Source organism: Salminus brasiliensis, chromosome 13 (assembly GCF_030463535.1).
Source record: "Salminus brasiliensis chromosome 13, fSalBra1.hap2, whole genome shotgun sequence".
NCBI lineage: Eukaryota > Metazoa > Chordata > Actinopteri > Characiformes > Bryconidae > Salminus > Salminus brasiliensis.
Genome location: NC_132890.1, coordinates 9930934 through 9943840, shown reverse-complemented (window position 1 = coordinate 9943840; position 12907 = coordinate 9930934). Strand labels below are relative to the sequence as shown.

Sequence of the window (12907 nt, the reverse complement as noted above, 5' to 3'; positions counted from 1 at the left end):
AGCTGTTTATGACTGTCAGCATCATATTCATATAGAAAAAGAAAATAATTGACTTGTTCAGATTCAAAGATCCGACTGCTTTTTAATGTCTGATGGCAAAGTCATGAATCGAGTGTCTGATAGTGAGACCACAGTGGAAAAATCTTAATTACTGTCTGATGGTTTGCACCCAGTGTTGGTGTTGTGATTGTGTTACTCTGACTCAACTAGATAAACTGTGTGCAAGCTGGACGATTCATGGGGAGGAGAAGGAGGAGGAGGGGCGGGTGGTTTTGCACTCGTCCTGAGTGAGTTCAGTTCCCTATAAATTCACCACGTTCATTCACCAAACACATTCAGCCTTCACTCACGACAGGAGCTTCTTTAGCGAGACTTCTAGCACTGAAACAGACACTCCTGACAAAAATGGATCCCTGTGTCTGCACCAAGAGTAAGTAGCTACTTCATGTTTTAGTCATGTTTACAAATGCTGACTTTTAATAGGCTGCGAGCAAGTTGTAGCATTTTTATTTATTAACTGTAACTGTAATCTTTCTATAGCTGGAAGCTGCAGCTGTGGCGCGAGCTGCAAATGCACAAACTGCCAGTGTACAACCTGCCAGAAAAGTAAGCTTTGATTTCCTCCAGCCATAAAGATCTCCTCACTTGATTCTCTCTCTGATCCACAGTTAGCTCATTTGTGTCTCTGTGCTCTTTCTCGTTCCCAGGTTGCTGCTCTTGCTGTCCGTCTGGCTGCAGCAAGTGTGCTTCTGGATGCGTGTGCAAGGGCAATGCCTGCGACTCCAAATGCTGCAAATGAAGACAGGACAGTTACTGCCACTCAGGATGTACATTTAGTATCACTATTGTAGTTTGTAGAATCTAATGAGGTATTTTTTAAAGAGAAATGTCAATAAAATAACTCAGCTGTACCTGCTCTTGTCTGGAGTCTTTGTATTAGTTGTGTGGTTGGTATTGATCTGCATTAAACTCTTAAATGGTTCATGCACCAGTGGATCTGGTATGCACCATAAACACTTGTCCGTTCCTATAGCTGTGCACTTGGTGTATCAAGTCAAGTCAAGTCAAGTCAAGTGGGTTTATTGTCATTTCAACTACATACAGAGTACACAGTGAAACGAAACAACGTTCCTCCAGGACCATGGTGCAACATAGACAGTGCATACAAGACACAAGTGCAACACAAACAAACAAACAAGTGCGGACAGAACAACACAGTACAGACAGAGGATAATAAATAATGACTGTAGTGTGCAAGTTGTGCAATGTGCGATAAATAGAGTCCAGTGAGGTAGTAAAGTTATTAGTGCAAATGCTTGTGCAAAAAATGCTTCCCATGTTATCTGGGGTAAATGGTTGGAAAGAGAGAGAGAGGGAGAGTGTACATGTACCAGAAAGATGTCAGTTCAGAAGTTGAGTTGTGTTGAGGAGTCTGATGGCTTGAGGGAAGAAGCTATTGCAGAGTCTGGTCGTGCTGGACCGGATGCTGCGGTACTTCTTCCTGATGGCAGGAGGGAGAACAGTCTGTGTGAAGGGTGGGTGGAGTCATCCACAATGCTGGTTGCTTTGCGGATGCAGCGGGTGGTGTAAATATCCATGACGGAGGGGAGAGAGACTCCGATGATCTTCTCAGCTGTCCTCACAATGCGTTGGAGGGACTTGCGGTCAGAGGCTGTGCAGGTCCCAAACCAGGCAGTGATGCAGCTGCTTAGGATGCTCTCTATGGTTCCCCTATAGAAGAGGGTGAGGATGGGTGGAGGGAGACGGGCCTTTCTCAGCTTCCGGAGGAAGTAGAGACGCTGTTGGGCTTTCTTGGCTGTAGAGCTGGTGTTCAGGGACCAGGTGAGGTATCATGATATGATACATATAATATTGCCATCTTGTCCACCTCTGGGCCTCTATGACATATTTTGAGAGTATCTGAACTCTGGTTATACACAACCCACCGTTCTGCCTCAAACGTACCGTGTCTCTGTGACCTGAGTACAATGAATTTAATCTATGCAGTTTATTACAGGATACTACACAAGTAGTCTACTAGTGATGACTCTCAGACAGCAGAGCACTATCACAGGGGGTGAAATCAATCATTTATCTATGATAAGACAATATATTTACTATATCTATATATTTATATCTATATTTACCATGTATACTATATCTATATTTACCATGTGTCATGGACAGAGATGGAATTTGGCTTCCGCTTTTATCCCATTGGTGCAGTGAACACACACATACACATCAGTGAAACACACACAGTCTGCCCGGGGAGCAGAAAGGGTCAAGGGCCCAACAGTGGCAGCTTGCAGAGCACGGGTATCAAACCCACAACCCTGTCATCAATAGCCCGGAGGTCCAACCGCTGAGCCACCACTGCCCCACAAGTGTTACAAAGCACTACAGACATCTTACTGTAGACATTTTTGTAAGACAATCTGACAATATACATTTCATGCACTGACCATGCACTTTTTAACTGGTTATTTTGCACTTCTGGTTTTGTACTTGGTTGAGAAGACTTTATCATTCTCATGTTGTCTTATGTGAGGGGGAATTTCCCTATGTTGTATCTGTCTAGGCTGCCCCATATTATTTTAATGTGTATATTAAAACAAATGAATAAGTAAGATTCTCACACCAGCATTTCTGTACCCCAATAACTATGCAGATTTATCTCATGAGATGTAAAAATGTTTATCTCATGGATGTATGCAAAAGTGTGAACCCCTCTACAAGGTGATGTTTGTCTCGTTTGACAAGGCATGTCCATAGTTTCACTGTTTCACTTTGGCTCAATTTACTCCAGTATAAACTGAGAAAGAGAGAGTAGACTAGATCAGTCTCGGCTCTCCATGACTGTCAGAATCACATTTTATATAGAAAAGACACTTAACGGACAATCGTGCTGCTGGTGGTCGCACACTGCACACGACACTTCCACTGGACTCGCTGTGGTGAAGCAGCGCGTGCGCTCTGAGACCGTGTGCACCCGCTTTGTTCGCGCGAGAGCAGAGTACACCAACCAAAACAGTAGTGTCTGCACGCGCTGAGTGTCTGCGACTGAGCGCCCTTTTCCTCTCTGATCGACTTATTATCGTCTTGTTATTGACGTACAGAAACGCAAACGTGCTATTGTTAATGATTATCATGTATTACAGGCTAAAAGTAAGGGGCTGTCTGTGCTATCTGGATAAATGCCCCCTCACATAGAGTCCAGACATGGGAATAATAAGCCTGTCACAACACCAGAACAGCTAAATATCCATTAAAAAGCGTATTTTACAAAACGTCTGCAGTAATACTGTGACAATCTATAATACAATTATGTGATGTGCCTATAACATTGTTCTCTTACAATAATCAATAATGCTCTACTGCCTGATGGTGATTTCTAGCAGGCTACTTGTGTACCACCTTGTGGTAAAAACTACACATACTTGCCTAAATTTACAATGAGATTCTAATGAGAAGCGTGTTGAAAGTCTTGTTTGTTAAAGGCTGGAATGCTACAGATTAGATTAGCACTCAATCTGAAGTCAGGATGAAGGTTTAACATCTTTAGAAATAAGAATTTAGAGAATAAAAGGCAGATGATACAGACGCATGAAAGCGGACAATATGACTATTTATTGTATCCCAGGGCTGGGCAATAGGTTAAAAATATTCTATAAGGACTATTAAAGACATTTTCACGATACACAATATTACAGGTGACACATGATCACAGACAAATCTGCATCTGTGGCTACAGATTCTTAAAAACTATTCAAATACTCTCCCATACTTTGTACATTGATTTTTATCCAAAATGTGCTGCACCTCGTCCAGTTAAAACAGACTAATTACACTGTTTTAACTGTAACAGAACTGTAATATTGCCCAGATCATTTTTCCGCCATAGATAATGTTCTCTTTCTGAGCACATTGTAAATATCATTAGGTAAATTGACTAATTAATACCGTTTAATAAACGTAGATACATACGTACAAACAGCATACTAATCTAGATCCATATACACGACTTTTCAGGCACTGGGGTGTCTCTCCCCCCTTCACGGACTCTACGATTCTGCACATGCGCGAAGAACCTCCACTGTAGTGTCAGAACTAGGGAGCCTAGCTAGTTAGCGAGTAGGCTAGCTAGTCACTACCCAAATAAACCTCCCGTCCGTCAGAAAACGAAGGATTGTGGTAGGTGGTTGTTTGTATTTTTTTTTTTTGCTGTAAATAAAATGTAGTGACTCACTGGATTACTCCTAACAAGCCCTGTGTTTGCTACCTGTAGACGGCTGTAGGTTGCTGAAGTATCGTTAATCTCCAGCTGCCTAAGTTTAGCGCTGGTGGTCCGTTCTGGCTAGCCTCACCCTCCAGTCGGTGCATGTTTCAAATGTTTTCTGATGTTATGTAGTAAAACTTATAATCGCTTAAATATCAAGAACTGTTGCTTTTTAGAGAGAGGCGAACAGAAGGGCAAGTCGCAGGGATTAGCGCTAGTTAGCTAGCTAGCTGTCTTGCTAGCACGTTAGCAAAAGCCTGCACAAGCTCCTGGCTGTTGCTAGGTAACGGAAGCCCAGTGGGAGAGAGAGCAGCACAGTAAGCTGTTTATTCTATTAGAGAGAGAGAGAGACAGAGGAGCCAGATCAGGTATGTGCAGGACAGCTGGCATTATTATAGTTTTTACAGTTACTGTGTACACAAATGACCTTAACTCGAAGTCACTGAATATTAAAACATCATATTGGTTAAATCTTTGCTTGTGTTTAGTCTGCAGAGGTCTGCTTTCCCTTTAAACCCTGCCACCATGTTGGTCCCAATCTTCACCCTCAAGCTTAACCATAAGATTAACCCTCGTATGGTTACAATTGGGAAGTTTGATGGAATTCATCCATGTCTGACTGCAGCTACACAAGCAGGCAAGGTGAGAACAGTGAATTAATGAATGGGTGGTGGGACTTATCTGTAGGTATGCTGGTCCGAAATATCATTTGTGGTTATCGCTGTGCTGTGATGAGATGAGTTTGCATAGACAGTATAGACAGTAAGCTTAAGCAGACATGTTTGAATATTTTGATATCAGAGCTCATATAGATAGTGAATATAAAAAAAACTTTTAAATCCTAGAATTATTTTTAAATTTTTCAAAGAAATACATAGTGTATAAATCTGAAATACAGATGAAGTTAAAATAGAAATAATTGAAAACAAACAAGTCCCTGTTTAATCTGTCTAACTCTGCAGGTGTTCATCCATAACCCTCACACTCGAGGCCAGAGGCAAACATCTCATCGGCTCAGTCAGAGTACCCAGGACACCGATATATCCTTGCTTAACATTAACCAGGCAGTAAGCTGCCTGACAGCAGGAACTTTAGGGCCCAGCACTACAGGAGACACACTTCTGGTGGGTTCGCAAACCAATCTGCTGGCCTACGATGTACACGACAATGCTGACATATTCTACAAAGAGGTATGTGAAGTACTCATAATAGTTTCAAGCATCTTTAACTGAAATATTTTTAAAACCTTCCTAGGTTAATATCTGATAAATCTCATCAATATTATATCAAGTCAAGTCAAGTCAAGTCAAATTTATTTGTATAGCGCTTTTTACAACTGTTGTCGTCACAAAGCAGCTTTACATAATTAGTACTTAATAAAGGACAGAGACAGAGAAGAAAGAAGAAATAACATGAAGGGTCAAAGACCCCCGTGAGCAAGCCAACGGCGACAGTGGCAAGGAAAAACTCCCTCAGAGTTGGAGGAAGAAACCTTGGGAGGAACCAAGACTCACAAGGGGGACCCATCCTCCTCTGGCCAGAATATTTAAACATTAATGATAAAAATTAGACCCGCTGGCCGGACTGGTAGGTGGCAGCTGGTTAGACGCAGGTAGAGGGGATCTCAGCGGGCAATCTTCCAGCAGGTCGGGCTGGGTGGCCATTTACTCGAAGAGGTCGGGCTGGGTGGCCATTTACTCGAAGAAGTATTGTACATTGTATGTACAATATATAAATGAAATGAAACACTCTGATGTCATGTAGCCTATGAAATGTTCCCTAAATAACCTTATATGGATGATTTGTGGCAGGTGACAGATGGGGCCAATGCCATTGTTCTGGGACGGTTAGGGGACATCCAGTCACCTCTCGCCATTATTGGAGGGAATTGTGCTCTTCAAGGCTTTGACTATGAGGGAAACGACCAGTTCTGGACAGTAAGGCTAACAGCAAAGACAAACTGGCTTCATTCTTAGGGGATATTTGAAGAGATCAACATTCTGAATGATGTGTTTGTGCTGACAGGTGACTGGAGATAATGTGCGATCGCTGGTGCTGTGTGACTTCACTGGTGATGGGAAGAATGAGGTAAGCTTCCTATTCCTATTGTCTGTATGTGATGTGTCACACAATACGGTTGAGTTGGTTCTGCAGAGGTCTAGAAGATGATGCCATAGAAAAAACACTTTTGGTCCAATAAAAATGTTTGTAATAGAGGTATATGATTGTGAAGAAGTTCCTTCACACTCACACATCTTTGTTACAAGTATAATGATTCTTTATTAAACCTAAAGTGGTTCTTCTGTGGCATCACTCAAAGAAGCCTTTATTTTTAAAATTGTAGATCCACATATTTGATGTCAGTCTCGTTTTCACACATGTTTCCAAAGCTTCTAGTGGGATCAGAAGACTTTGACATTAGGGTATTTAGAGAGGACGAGCTGCTCTCTGAGATGGCTGAGAATGAGGTAATCATGTGGCACTTGTGTACAGTTCTTTTTTGCAGCATTCTGGGCTGTTAAATTTGTGGGAAAATTGTAACTGTGCGCTTACTAGTTGTTTTCTGTTCCCCACAGACAGTAACATCTCTCTGTCACATGCATGGCAGCAGATTTGGTTATGCTTTGGCCAACGGAACAGTGGGAGTGTATGACCGCACTGCCCGCTACTGGAGAATCAAGGTACTTTTTTTGCCATCCAGTCAGAACATGCTGCTCACTTCTCAAAACATTAGTTGCCTTTGTTGTAGTTTAGAGAAAATGTAATTTAGAAGTTATTAAAGGTGGATGATTTAGATTTGTCTTTCCTTTCTCCTTTACACAGTCAAAAAATCATGCAATGAGTATTCATGCCTTTGACCTGAATGCTGATGGAGTTGTGGAGCTTATAACTGGCTGGTCCAATGGGAAGGTGAAGCTATTATTTGTTTATTTTTTTTAACACTTTCAACTGACTATTTTGCTTTGTGTCGCTCTCTGCAGTTGCTGTGAGCTCATCTCTCTGGCTGTGTTGTCTAGATTGATGCACGCAGTGACCGTACTGGTGAGGTGATCTTCAAGGATAACTTCTCCTCGTCTGTGGCTGGGGTGGTGGAAGGAGATTATCGCATGGACGGACAGATCCAGCTTATCTGCACTTCAGTAGAAGGAGAAGGTCTGTATTTTAACATCACCTGAATAAAAAAAGTGTACTGTTTAAAGGTAAGCGGGTCTCGAACTTTCTAGAAACTGTTCTTGCAGTGTCGCAAAATTATGAATTGTAATATTAAACAAAGGGGATCACAGCAAACACAAAACGCTGTTTTAATGATCTTTCATTTCAGGAATAAAGTTATTCAAATCACGACTCATCCATGTCATTTCCGCTTTATTTACCCAAACAACACAGTAACCAAATTTAAATGCTGTCAGCCCAGATGAATAAAAGTGTTGCTCGTACTGACTCACGTTTACCATCAGAGTGATGTAATTGGCACAAAACCCTAGGAACATTGATGATGCTTCCCAGAAGTGTACGACCTGCCAAAACGTCAAAATGTGGCAAATCATCCAGGAAGAACATGAAAGAGAAGCATCAGCGCTTCTCTGTCTTTTGAAAAAAAAACTTTTTATATGTTTTTAAACATTCCTTTTACACAGATCAGCCTTAGCATTAGCATTGCTGACAGGTGCTGTGAAAAACATTGATTATCTTCAATTACAGTGGCATCTGTTAAGGTGTTATGCAGCACGTGAACAGTCAGTTGTTGAAGTTGATGTGTAAAAAGCAGGAAAAATGGACAAGCATAAGGATCTGAGCCACTTTGTCAAGGGCAAAATTGTGATGGCTAGACGACTGACTGGGTCAGGACATCTTCAAAACATCATGCACGTCTTGTGGGTTTTTTTCTGGTATGCAGTGTTCAATACCTACCAAAAGTGCTCCAGGAGAAAGGATAACTGGTAAACCAGTGACCGAGTAATGGGCACCTAAGGCTCATTGATGTGATCCATTGAGGCCACACATCACAACTTACAGGACTTAAAGGATCTGTTGTTGATGTCTTGGTGCAAAATCCCACAGGTCTCGTGGAGTCCATGCCTCGAATGGTCAGATCTGTTGTGACAGGCAGAAGGGGGGCCAGCTCAATAATAATTAAGCTAAGATTGTATTTCCAGAATTCACTGTGACAAATATATAATAATAGAGAAAATCATGAAGGCTAATATTTCACATCAATATAAATCCTACTGCTAAAATGAATAATTTATTCACTGCTTTTCTTAAATAGCATTTGTGGTAAGTAAAACAATGTGCATTTAGTGTAAATGCATCTGACCTTACTTTTGTGGTATGTTGTCTCACAGTACGTGGCTACCTGCCAGCCAGCAAGGAAATGAAGGGGAACCTAATGGATGCAAGTGTGGAACAAGACCTTATTAGGGAGCTAAGCCAGCGCAAACAAAACTTGCTACTGGAGCTACGCAACTATGAGGAAAATGCCAAGGTCCACATATGTACACATATATCACCACTGTCATTGAAATCTCATAACTTTCTGTCCTAATCTGATGATGTTTAACCAAAATGACCACTTTCATTGAAATCTCATAACTTTCTGTCTTAATCTGATGATGTTTAACCAAAATATTGCATTGCATTCTGCTTGGGAATTACATGGATTTGTGTATTATGAACCTATGCAGAAAGTGTAGCTCTATACTCTTCAGAATTCATCCTGCTACTTCTATCAGCCATACATACATGCCATTAACAGTGCCTCCACCATGTTTGACAGATAATGTGGTATGTTTTGGATCATGAACTCTTCATACTTTTCTCTTTGCATCATTCTGGTACAGTGTTGTGTTTATATTACATGCTACATATTACATGAAGGTGTCTCATGATTGGAGACTTTGACAATAATATGCCTACCTTCTTGAGAGTGTTCTTGACTTGACTAGATGCTGTTCTTTTTTCCACCAAGGAAAGAATTCTGCGATCATCTACTTTATTTGCGATCCATGGTCTTCCAGGCATTTTGGTGTTGCTGAGCTCACCAGTGTATTTGGTCTTTTAAAAAATGTACCAAATTGCAGATTTGGGCATTTCTAAAGTTTCTAATCTCTCTGATTATCAGTCAGCAGTCCAAAATGGAGGGACTATGTAAAAAAATTATTTTAAAGCTACTGTGATGTACAGTGGCAAAATAGTGGGGAGAGAGCACACAGATGAGATCTATTGGTGCATATGTTGAAGAGTTGTCACTGAAGATGGTTTGCTGTTTCAGGCTGTACCTGGTGCCTCCGAAGGGGAAGCTCAAATGGGTGTCATTCCCGCCAACACACAGCTGCAGACAGCCCTGTCTGTGCGCGCAGCCACTGAAAGCCAAAGAGCCCACATAGAGCTTAGTATCTCTACACCGAATGGTAAAATTTTCTGTCACACACATCTCCCACTTAGACTACCCTGCAAACTGCATCACTTTCAAAGTAGTACTGGAGTGTCTTTGCATGTTTTTCCATCTACATTCTGTCCTCACTCAGATACCATCATTCGGGCTGTGCTCATTTTTGCTGAGGGGATTTTTGAAGGGGAAAGTCATGTGGTGCACCCCAGCACTCAGAACCTGTCTGGCTGCGTCTGTGTCCCCATAATTCCTCCTAAAGATATTCCTGTGGATCTACACATCAAGGCCTTTGTGGGTGGGAGGACCAGGTGTGTTTGTGTGCGTTTGCATATCTGTGACAGAAATTAATGTAGCTAAAAGCAGTGGGTCCAGTGGGGAGTTGATTATATAAAAGAGTAACATTTGATAACGAAAAGTAGAAATATTGAGTTGATATGCTGATGTCAGCCATTTCTTGTTCCTCCTCCTTTCAGTACACAGTTTCATGTGTTTGAGATAACTCGTCAGCTGCCTCGCTTCTCCATGTATGACCTTCATGCTGAACCCTCAGCCTCACAACCCACAGGAAGAGTGACATTCAGCATCAACGACAGGCCTCAAAGGGTGATGCATATACATACACATCAATGAAGTTCATCTCCTGATACTAAAACAAACTCACATTAGAGTGTTCTCATAATGCTTACAGTGAGGAGTGTTTTTTTTTTAAATAAATTGTGTACCTAATTTTTACTGCTTTACTGCATTTAAGACAGGCTATTGTAATTGAAGATTTCTGCTAGATTCTAAGTTCCTCCAGTAGCACATCAATTTATCTGCACTTTCCTGGTATTGCTAAAGCAGTTTATTTGTATGCAGGTAGTAATGTGGCTGAACCAGAACTTTCTGCTGCCAGAAGGCATCAACAGCCCAGATGTTACGTTCACTTCATTGCGTGGAGGAGGACTCCTGACCATCAGTATGCGCTCTAGTGGGGAGGTAAGCTGTCTGTGTTCATTTTTGTCTTTCAAACTGCCTGAAATCTAGCACACTTGTCACAGCATGTCACAAGAATGAATACACTACCTTTTTTAAACTGATCTTTTTCTGCATTCTTAGATAACATTGAATACAGACGACATTGACCTGGCAGGAGATCTGGTCCAGTCACTGGCTTCTTTTCTGGCCATTGAAGATTTACAGGCTGAGGCTGATTTCCCCTCCTACTTTGAGGAGCTCAGAGTCACTCTTACAGAGGTTAGTAAATAGCAGAAATTCACAAGAGGCTGTGGGTTAATGATAAGAATATGTTATAAAGTTATGTGTGTGCCTTTGCACATCTGTGTCAGGAATGGGTGCAACTAAATGTAGCTGAATGCCAAAACATTTAGTCATATAGTTTATAACATGTATTTTTTTTACTGTGATATTAGGTGGATGAGTTCCACTCAGTGCATCAGAAGTTAACAGCAGCCATGGCAGATCACTCCAACCACATCAGAAACATGCTGGTGCAGGCAGAGGACGCACGGCTCATGGGAGACTTGTAAATGTCTCATCGCTTATCCACCCACATGATAACATAATTATGTTTCTCTCTCTGTTCTCTCTTTTGCATTCTCTCACATACACATAACTTCCTTTCCATTCTTGTCTCACAGAAGGAACATGAAGAAGCGTTATATTGAGCTGTATGACCTCAACCGAGATCTGATTAATGAATACAAAATACGCTCCAACAATCACAATGCTCTCCTGGCTTGCCTTAAGGCTGTCAACCAAGCCATTCAGCGAGCAGGCAGGCTGAGAGGTAGGTAGAGGGTTCATTAAGTTCATAATGGAACTTTTTTTTTTCTTCTTGTTCTGAATTCTGTAAATACAGAGAGCAGGTAAAATAAATTGTATTTGTAATGGAAAGTATATATACACAAGATTTCATTTGCATTTAGAGTGTCCAAATATAGCCGCCCACTCTGTATCTCTCTCTCACTCACACAGTGGGGAAACCAAAGAACCAGGTCATCACTGCCTGCAGAGACGCAATCAAGAACAATAACATAAATGCTCTCTTCAAGATCATGAGAGCAGGAACTGCTTCATCCTGAGGAAGCCCTCTGGTGGTCACCTACGCAAGTTACATGAAGGGAATTCTGGCCCTAGGGAGATCAGACTAAGTCCCCTGGAGGAGGAGTATGAAACGAACCATTCTGTGGAGAATGGGAACCCCGTAATCCCAGAGGAAAGTTGCCAGAGAGAATATGTACCCCAGGCCTTATTATGGCTGCAGTTGTATGTAGAGGATTAACTGGATGCTGTAGAAGTGGCAGCTGATTAAGCTGTCCTTCGTTTGTTCAGGGAACAGTGGAATGTATGATGATATTTACATTTTATAGGTGAGATGTTTACATTTTATAGGCACTTAATATTGACTTTGTGTATGTGAAAGATGTAAAAGTTGATTAAATTATTGGGGAAATATAATACGCTTTTCTAGACTGCAATAACACTGCTGTCCTGCTTATACATATACAATGAAAATATATCCTCAGAGGTGCACAAATATCCTTAATATGCATTTGTGTACCTTAATGACTTTTAAGGGTACATTACATTCACTTTCCTAGAGGAAAGAGGGTAAATTTATGTTTTCATTACATGTGTATAACTTTTTAATATAGAACAACAATATGACTTGATTACATTCCTAAATTAAAGGTACCTACGGCATAACTGGGAAATACCACCCCATTGACCTTTTGGTACCCTTTTTCTAACAATGTATTGTTAACTTTGGTGACATAATGTCTCCAATAAGAGTAAAAGGTACTTTAGTAAAACTACAGAAGTAACAGCTCAATAAACGACTGCAGTGAAACGTCCTAGTACATCCAGCACCTATCAGCATAGGAACTCATGTTGGGCGCCATTCTTCTCTATCTGCAGTCTTCATCTACTGTTAAATGATAAATCTCAAATGTCCAGAGTGTGACCAATCATGAAGACATACTGTCTGCTGGTCAGTGAAAAAGAATGATGGAACAAATGATACCCCTCTCTGTTTCACAAACAAGTATTTGAACCCCTTAATGCAGGGCTGCTCAATCCTGGTCCTGGAGATCCAACACAGCTGACTCTAATGTTCAGTTGCTCCTGAAGGCCTTTATTATCTGGATCAGGTGTGTTAGATTCGGGGTGGAGCTAAATTCTGCAGGGTGGTAGATCTCCAGAACCAGGATTGATTAGCCCTGCCTTAAAGA

At 41.3% G+C, this 12907-nt stretch overlaps 2 protein-coding genes and 1 long non-coding RNA gene across 3 annotated transcripts; 2 read left to right on the top strand and 1 right to left on the bottom strand.

Annotated features, from left to right (window-relative positions):
- The first annotated feature begins 350 nt into the window (after positions 1-350).
- Positions 351-860, top strand: LOC140574769 (metallothionein-like). Its single transcript, XM_072694725.1, has 3 exons — positions 351-430; positions 541-606; positions 708-860. Exons 1-3 carry the CDS (start codon positions 406-408, stop codon positions 797-799), a joined length of 183 nt encoding a protein of 60 aa, XP_072550826.1. The 5' UTR covers positions 351-405; the 3' UTR covers positions 800-860.
- Positions 861-4097: 3237 nt separating this feature from the next.
- Positions 4098-12143, top strand: bbs2 (Bardet-Biedl syndrome 2). The gene is made up of 18 exons (XM_072695732.1): positions 4098-4194; positions 4768-4921; positions 5242-5469; positions 6091-6216; positions 6305-6367; positions 6670-6747; positions 6856-6960; positions 7103-7189; positions 7297-7432; positions 8626-8765; positions 9552-9690; positions 9808-9979; positions 10145-10274; positions 10530-10649; positions 10770-10907; positions 11084-11196; positions 11312-11460; positions 11649-12143. The coding sequence occupies exons 2-18, from the start codon at positions 4805-4807 to the stop codon at positions 11753-11755; spliced, it is 2148 nt and encodes a 715-aa protein (XP_072551833.1). The 5' UTR covers positions 4098-4194; positions 4768-4804; the 3' UTR covers positions 11756-12143.
- On the bottom strand, positions 7988-9467 carry LOC140575428 (uncharacterized). The gene is made up of 3 exons (XR_011980815.1): positions 9197-9467; positions 8603-8666; positions 7988-8374 (listed from the first exon to the last, which is right to left on the bottom strand). It is a non-coding gene; the product is annotated as an uncharacterized lncRNA (long non-coding RNA).
- Positions 12144-12907: the final 764 nt, after the last annotated feature.